The sequence below is a fragment of the Poecilia formosa genome, unplaced genomic scaffold, assembly GCF_000485575.1.
Source record: "Poecilia formosa unplaced genomic scaffold, Poecilia_formosa-5.1.2 Scaffold871, whole genome shotgun sequence".
NCBI classification, from domain to species: Eukaryota; Metazoa; Chordata; class Actinopteri; order Cyprinodontiformes; family Poeciliidae; genus Poecilia; species Poecilia formosa.
In genome coordinates, this window is record NW_006800810.1 from 64,598 (window position 1) to 72,626 (window position 8,029).

Consider the following 8,029-nt stretch of genomic DNA (forward strand, 5'->3'; position numbering starts at 1 on the left):
CTCTGATGCATCAGAGGTCATGACCTCCGAAGGATTTAAACTTTAAACTTCGGTCTGTTTGGAGCAAACTGAGCTGACGTGACAACAGGATGATTATTGACTATTGACCTGTCATTCACAAGAGGACCCAAATTTGGGTCCTCTTGTCCTGCAACTTTTAGATGTGCCTCTGCTGCACCACACCTGAAAAGAATAATTAGGTCATTAGCAAGGCTCAGGAGAACCGATCTACACAGGGAGGAGGTAATTAAGCCATTTCATTCCACTGCTTTTTACCTGTGGCACATCTAAACACTGCAGGACAGCAGAGGACTGGAGTTTGACACCCCTGTCATTGTGAATGACAACCTGAGACCAACAGGTTAAATGCAGCTCTGCGTTTTGCGATCTCGGGGGTGAAGTCAGGAAATGCGGATCTTCTGCCCGCGGTTGGCGAGGTCCCTCTGAGCGATGGCCTTCCGTTGTAACGTCGCGGTAATAATGGGGTCCCACCACCAATGCCCCAGGGGGTCCTGTGTCATCTGGGCGCCTTCGTAATGGCATTTTGAGTCTCAGTCTTGAGGGTGAGGAGTTCTCCTCTGATAGTGGCGGACATCTCCTCGATGCGAGTATCTGTTGTCTGACAAATTTCAAACTTAGTGACTTGTAGTTCTGTGCGAAGAGAGTTTAGAGCAGGGGTCCCCAAACTTTTTCCTGCGAGGGCCACATGACTGTTCCCTTTTCTGGGGGCCGGTCTTAGTTTTTCGAGAAAGAAACCTTAGAAAAGTTTTGTTGACGGGGGGGCATTGGATTACTGCCGATGACATATTAGCGTTTGTAGATAGATTTTTACCCAGAATGCAAATGGAAAAAAACCGTGAGCGAAACGGTGACTGGTACTGACTAGTATATATTCCATTGAGGGAAACTAAGTTTCATATCTGCTCAAGAGCCCCCCTGGTGGTTGAAGAAAAATCCACATGTATATGAAAAAAAACACTGAATGCTCTCTGGTATTGTTCAGAGGGCCGGACCAAATGAGGAGGCGGGCTGGATCCGGCCCGCGGGCCGTAGTTTGGGGACCCCTGCTTTAGAGCCTCTAGGATGGTAGCATTAGCCGTCGGATAGCTACCTTCCCGCACAAGATATTCACGTGCGCGACAGCTCAAGACATTATGGTACACCCGTTTACGTGCTGTTTTCACAATAAAAGCGCACATCCGGTCCATGTTTGATCCAGCCGCTGCAGTTGAAAAAATAATTAGTGTATCAGAAATAACTGGGGACATTGTGCGATGCTGAGAAACTCTGTTTCCAGCGATTTCTGTCACCTCTGGGTGAGAGTATTCTGGTTGTGTTCTAGAGGTGTCCCTCTGTCACTCAGAAGTGAGAGAAATCATTGGAAACAGAGTTTCTCAGCACGGCAACTTAGGGGAAAAATAGTAAAAATGTGCTTTTTTTAACGGGCTTTTATTTTGGAATTACACATCGATCTAGTTGATATTTTCTGGTTGTGTTCTAGAGGTGTCCCTTTGTCTCCCAGAGGTGAGAGACGTCACTGGAAACAGAGTTTTTCAGCATCGCATAATGTCCCCAGTTATTTCTGATACATTATTTCTTTTTACAACTGCAGCGGCTGGATCAAACATGGACCGGATGTGCGCTTTTATTGTGAAAGCAGCATGTAAACAGGTGTACCATAATGTCTTAAGCTGAATATCTGGGCGGCTGTTGGAAGCGCCGGCTGGTTTACGCGGTGGGGAGGCTGGACCCGGTTCTCTGCATCCTCAAATTTGCTTTCATCCTGTCCTGGTGCAGTTGGATCAAATCCGGACTGTTCTCTCTCACAACCTGCTGTAAGACTGCCTAAATGTCAAGTTAGCCATAAATACATTTAGAAATTTGCAGGAGCTTTAGGGAAACGCTGCCTACTTCTCCCTCGCTCACTAGCGCCCCCTCCTTCAGCTGCTTTCTGATGGAAATACGATGCGCTTAATTTTCTTTAAGACTAAAATCTGATCTAAGTTCAAACTGCATTAAATGAACAGAAAATTATTCCAAACACACAAAATGAAAAGCAGGTAGAATATTTAGAGGTAGTTTTTATTTGGTGTTTCCAGGAACCAGTAAGAGCTTCGTTGGATTATGGGATGTTTTTACTGAATGAAGGATTTTCTTTCATTGATCTCCATCATTTAGTGAGTTTACTGCTGATGTTAGCAGACCGCTGACAAATCAAAGGATCCGTTTAGTTTTAGGACCGAGAATATTAAAATATCTAAAAACAATTTTGTCTTTGCAATCAATAAACTATACTGCAGTCTATTTTATTTTAACATTTTCAATATTTGAAACTACAGAATTCATTCTGATGTTACAACCACTTTTTGAAGAAAATATCTAGACAAGAAGCACGCTAATATCTGATGATTCAGTAAAAAAATCTATGCAAATAAAATAGCTCTATAGCATTTATTACAAACTACAAATTAAAGTAATTTTACTTTTTCAAGAATCTGTAAATTAATGTTTTTGTGATTTAAAATTCTATGACGATGTTTAAACTCTGACATTTATGAAGCACAATTAATCACAGAAACATGCAAAATTTGTTCTGCATGTAAATCTGCCAGACTGAAAGCCAAAAAGTGAAAATCTGGAATAATCTGGTTCTATATGCTTTCACACCCAAAATTAAAACTTTCCTAAAGGACATTTTGATAACATTTCAGGTTTCAGTCTTTGGTCTTCATCTCTTAGATTGTGAAGACATTAAATTTAGTTTGAATCATAATATATTTTGGTCTGATAAATGTTGCTAGTTCAACTTTGACTTGAAGAAATAGTTGAAGAAAATCTAACCATTGTTTAACCTTTGACCTCTGCCATCCTTTCTTTACATCTGTGTGTGAGCCTTTAGTTGTTTGTGACAAAACATAGTTTTTGTCCTGAACAGTGAAGCTTAATGCTATGTTTCTATAATAAAGCAAATTTGCATTATTAACCCCAAACAAACAAAATGCAGAGTAAATAGATTTTAATGCTGAAATTAACTTTGGATTCTAGTCTTGATGTTCTGACATTAGAACATTACATAAGTGAGAGTTTCTTTCCTTCAGCCATTAAACCGATAAACAACACAGCCTCGTTATCCACCTGCTACTCTACACATATATACACATTTTTCTTTCTGATCCATATTTTATTTATTTATTTATTTTTGCATGATCACATCAAAAACGGTTTCCTAGCGGGTGAATGTGTTCACTGGCGATGGGAACAAATTCATTCTAATTCTGAAGCTTTAAAGAAGAACTGAACAGGATTTAATCCCAGAGAAATCATTTTCTCTCTCACTCACATTTTTATCCCCACATAGAAAATCTGACTTAATCCTGAATGTAAAGGTTTAACAGGGAGTGAGGCCCTCTAGTGGCCGCTGTGGAGTACTGCAGGTTTTTGTACAGGGTTCTGGTGTTTCCTGTCACTGTGGGCTGCAGAGCGCAGTAGTACACAGCAGAGTCTGACGGACGGAGATCCTGGATCGTCAAGTTAAACGAGGTTTTCTCGTGCTGAGCATCAAATTTATCTTTCTTGAATCCTNTCTCCTTCCTTCTTTCCTTCTTTCTTTCTGTCTTTCTTTCTTTCTTTCTTTCTTTCCGTCTTTCTTTCTTTCTTTCTGTCTTTCTTTCTATCTTTCTGTCTTTCTGTCTTTCTTTCTATCTTTCTGTCTTTCTGTCTTTCTTTCTGTCTGTCTGTCTGTCTGTCTGTCTGTCTGTCTGTCTTTCTTTCTTTCTTTCTTTCTGTCTGTCTGTCTGTCTGTCTGTCTGTCTTTCTTTCTTTCTTGGAGCAGAGATGGATCCAGAAGTTGCAGGGTGGACTGGATGACTTTGCTCTACAAAGTAAAGCTGGATGAACATCAGGAAACGTTTCTGTACATAATCAGTTATAATCATTTAATGCTGTCATTATGGAGACACACACACACACACACACACACATTTCAGAAGTTTCTGTTCATTTTATATTCATCCCACTATGAGTCTCTGCAGATTATAATGCATTAACAACTGTTCAAAAAACTCCACTGCTGAAGACAAAGACATGTCTGGGCTGTAATTTCTCCTCTTTAAATAAAGTTCATGTTATTTAATCTGAGTTTATTTACTGAGCCAGTCTGAGATATTTGGTCAAACATTTTCACAATCTTCTACTTAAAGCAACAAAATCTCATGGATCTGAACCTTCAACCTGTTAAACATTAACAGCAAATAATCTTATCGTAGCATTTTTATTTTTATTGTTTTTGTCTTCATCCTGTCCTGTTTCCATGATCTAAAGCAGATAATGGTGATGGTTGAGACGAAACTCAGTCACAATGTCTCATCTCTGTTTTCAGTCCAAAGACTCAACAACCAGTGGATTAACAGGGAGTGAGGCCCTCTAGTGGCTGCTGTGGAGTACTGCAGGTTTTAGTGGTTTAACAGGGAGTGAGGCCCTCTAGTGGCTGCTGTGGAGTACTGCAGGTTTTTGCACAGGGTTCTGGTGTTTCCTGTCACTGTGGGCTGCAGAGCGCAGTAGTACACAGCAGAGTCTGACGGACGGAGATCCTGGATCGTCAGATTGACTGATTTCTCTTTTCCCTCAGAGTTGAGATCAGCATCAAATCTGTCTTCACTGAACTCTTCAGAGTTCAGTGATGTTTTGGAGTAACGCTTCAGCATGTACTTTGGGAAACTGTTTTCTTCTTGTCTGTACCAGAACAGATATGGATATGTATCACTAGTCTCAAAAGTACATCCCAGAGTCCGAGTTTCTCCTGCAGCAGCAACAACTTCTCTTTCTGTCTGCGTCACTGAGTCTCCTTTACACTCTGGGGAAGAACAGAACATGCAGAGGAAGANTTTTTAGTTACTTCCAGCAGCTGCTAACAACAACTCTCTGCTACCTGTGAAAATTACATTGAGCTTTTCCAAAACTTAATTGTAAGTTATTTTATAACATCAACAATGTGTCTCCACTTGGTTGAACTGAAGAGGAGATTTTTAATCGTTACACCACTAAAAAAAAAGTTGGAATTTGTGTGTTTTTGTGTTCCACTATTGTCTAGAAAACTCTAAGAAGAATTTTAAAGGCCCCCCAGCTTACAGGTTACGGCCCTGTGTTTGGTGTCACAGCACACAGAGCTCCTCCTGCCGCTCCACAGCTCAGGTGGCTGCACAGATTTGTGACACTTATCTTAATATTAATAATTATAATGGCGTTTAGTTGCACAACTTTACAGACTCGTTCATTTGTGGCTGTTTTCACGATTATTGCACTGCTCATAGTCTCCATGTTTGCAATTTTCTGGAGTGCAACACGAAGCTTATTCACAGGTAATATATTAACATCAACAAAGACACAGCGGGACGGATCATTCGGGAAATGGACTAAAACTAACTGGATATCAGACAAATTCTGGGATTTCTTATGAGTCTCTGCTTATTTCCAAGCCCAAATGAGCAACTTTACGTTCAAAAACGAGCCCAAAAAGGCGCAACCTGCGACTCATTAAATTTGCATGTGATTTAAAAAAAAAAAGAAACAAGCCCAAAGCTGCTTATAATAGTTGGATTTGGCAACAGAAACTCAAAATAGTTCCTGTTTTTTGACCAACAAAATGCGCATCTCCCTCCTCTCTCCATTGTTTACATTTCTGTCGCTGCTGATACTGTCGCATAGAGACGTCGGTCCCTCGACAAGATACGTAGAGGAAATACAATTAATTTCCAAAAGAAGAAAGTAATGCAACAATGATTTTGATAAGTAACTGTAGTCTGGCTACTTGATTTGAAATAGCAACGCGTTAGATTACTCAGTACTGAAAAAAGTGATCAGTAACGCGTTACTGACGTCACTGTTTACAACAGGTGAGTCAGTCAGCAGCAGCTCTAACCCACGTCCCTCCTGACCTGTTTTCTCCTGAGTGAAACTAAAGCTGCAGTATGTAACTTTTATATAAATTTTTTTCTAATATTTTTTAAAACTGTCATTATGTTGTGACAGTATGATATGAGAGGTAATCTGTGAAAAATCTATTTCCTCTGCCTTCTCCCAGTGCTAGAAACAACCAGTCAGTGGCTGCATTGTTGAGAAGTCTGGATTGCTTTATGTGTATTTTGCACGTAGCTTTTGACTGTTGCTCATGGGGAGACATTTCAGTATCTAAAACTAATAGAACAAATTTAAGCAACCTACTTCCATACTGGATGTGGACTGTTGGATGTAAAATTCATGAGCAGTAAATATTGTGCTAATTATCAGTATTGAACCAAAGAAAGCAAGGCAGATGCAGGCCTTTAAAATTGTGACGCTTTTTATGGGTCAAATAGACTCAAAAAATTGTAACAGCAGCTGCGCAGGATGGGGCGGGGGCCCAATCTAATTTTTTGTCAGGGGGCCCAAGATTTCTGGCAGCGCCCCTGTTGCCAGGGGTCAGATTAAGGAGTTTGATTCTGACCCAGTTGGCTTCTTGTGGGCAGTAACAGACAGTCTGAGGTTTGATGCGTCTGTTGTGCAGACCAATAGTCTCATCAGCTGTGTGTCGCTGGTCTGAGCCGATGTGGCGATCTGCAGTAGAGCCAGACTGCTGGAAACGGACACTGAGCCGTGCAGCTGCTGCTCTGCTGGACGTCCTGCATCCAACATGNAATCCACAGCCAATGTTCCATCTGTCCAACAAGGTTTAAACCAGCAGGAGAAAGCAGCTGATGTTCAACATTCAGTCTGACTGTTGTTCTCTTCACAGCACCACTTCTTATTGACACGATGCTGGAGCACAGAGCACAAGGAGAGCGCCGCCTGCTGGAGCATGTCGCCCCCTGGTGAAGAGGAGAAGTGGAGTTCACCAGAGTGCAAACGATTGTCAAAAGCTGAGAGCCCAGCTTCTGTATGAAGCTAAAATGTAGAACATTGCACTGGTTTTTCCCAGGCTAGTTTTAAAGGCTATATATTGTCTGCCCATGTGCTCCAGTTCAGGGTGTGAATTATAACTTGTCAAATGACGGACAGCCTTCAAATTTTTCCATCATTTAAAAAAAGAAAAAAGGTCAAATACAGAAAATATTCCGTTAACGTGACCCCTGATATATATCAGTGTATATATGTATATATATATACACACTGAGCAAAAATATAAAGCCCCGTATCAAAGAGAAGAGTTTTATGAACATTTGAGTTACGCAATATATAGAGAAACATAAACTATGTTCTCATTACTGATCTTCAAATCAACATTGATAACATGATGGTTCAGCCATTTTTAGTGGATCGACAGTCCTATGAACCTGATAGGGATCAGGTTGAGGAATTAGATTCTGACCCAGTTGGCTTCCTGTAGGCGGTTACAGACAGTCTGAGGTTTGATGCGTCTGTTGTGCAGACCAATAGCCTCATCAGCTGTGTGTCGCTGGTCTGAGCCGATCCTCAGATGGACGAGCCGATGTGGCGATGTTGTGCTGGAGTTGGTCACACGAGGATGAGGTCGATCTGCAGTAGAGCCGGTCTGTTGGAAATCAGCTCTTAAACGACCGATGGGCCGATAACGGACACTGAGCTGTACAGCTGCTGCTCTGGTGGACGTCCTGCATCCAACATGCCAACGGCTCCACATAACATCTGAAGCTTTATGACTGGAGATATAATGTGACATTTTAGGGCCTTTTATTGTCCAGCTGTTGCTTTTTTTGTCTGATCACCCAGTGGACATGCCCCACAATGCACTGAGTAAAACAACAACTCACTGACAGATGGTTGGTTTAAAAATTATACACAGATTAAGAGAAATATTAGTTTGTACAATAAAATGTCAGCAAATGCTCATTTACAGTTGTTGCCTCCACATGGCAACAATATTTGACATGGAGCGTTTATATTTTTGTTCAGTAATATCTATATGTAGTGCATTAAATGTGTTGTGTACTGGGGCTTTAGAAATAAACTGCATTGAATAAAACTCACCTCTAATGAGAGACAGAAGCAAAACGAGGGAGAGCAACATGTCTTTGGA

At 41.1% G+C, this 8,029-nt stretch overlaps 1 protein-coding gene and 1 long non-coding RNA gene across 2 annotated transcripts; both read right to left on the bottom strand.

Moving 5' to 3' along the window:
- Positions 1-1,981: 1,981 nt before the first annotated feature.
- Positions 1,982-4,871, bottom strand: LOC103131911 (uncharacterized). The gene is made up of 2 exons (XM_016666994.1): positions 4,461-4,871; positions 1,982-3,599 (listed from the first exon to the last, which is right to left on the bottom strand). Exons 1-2 carry the CDS (start codon positions 4,869-4,871, stop codon positions 3,369-3,371), a joined length of 642 nt encoding a protein of 213 aa, XP_016522480.1. The 3' UTR covers positions 1,982-3,368.
- Positions 4,872-7,168: 2,297 nt separating this feature from the next.
- Positions 7,169-8,029, bottom strand: LOC107834967 (uncharacterized). The gene is made up of 2 exons (XR_001660794.1): positions 7,981-8,029; positions 7,169-7,652 (listed from the first exon to the last, which is right to left on the bottom strand). It is a non-coding gene; the product is annotated as an uncharacterized LOC107834967 (long non-coding RNA).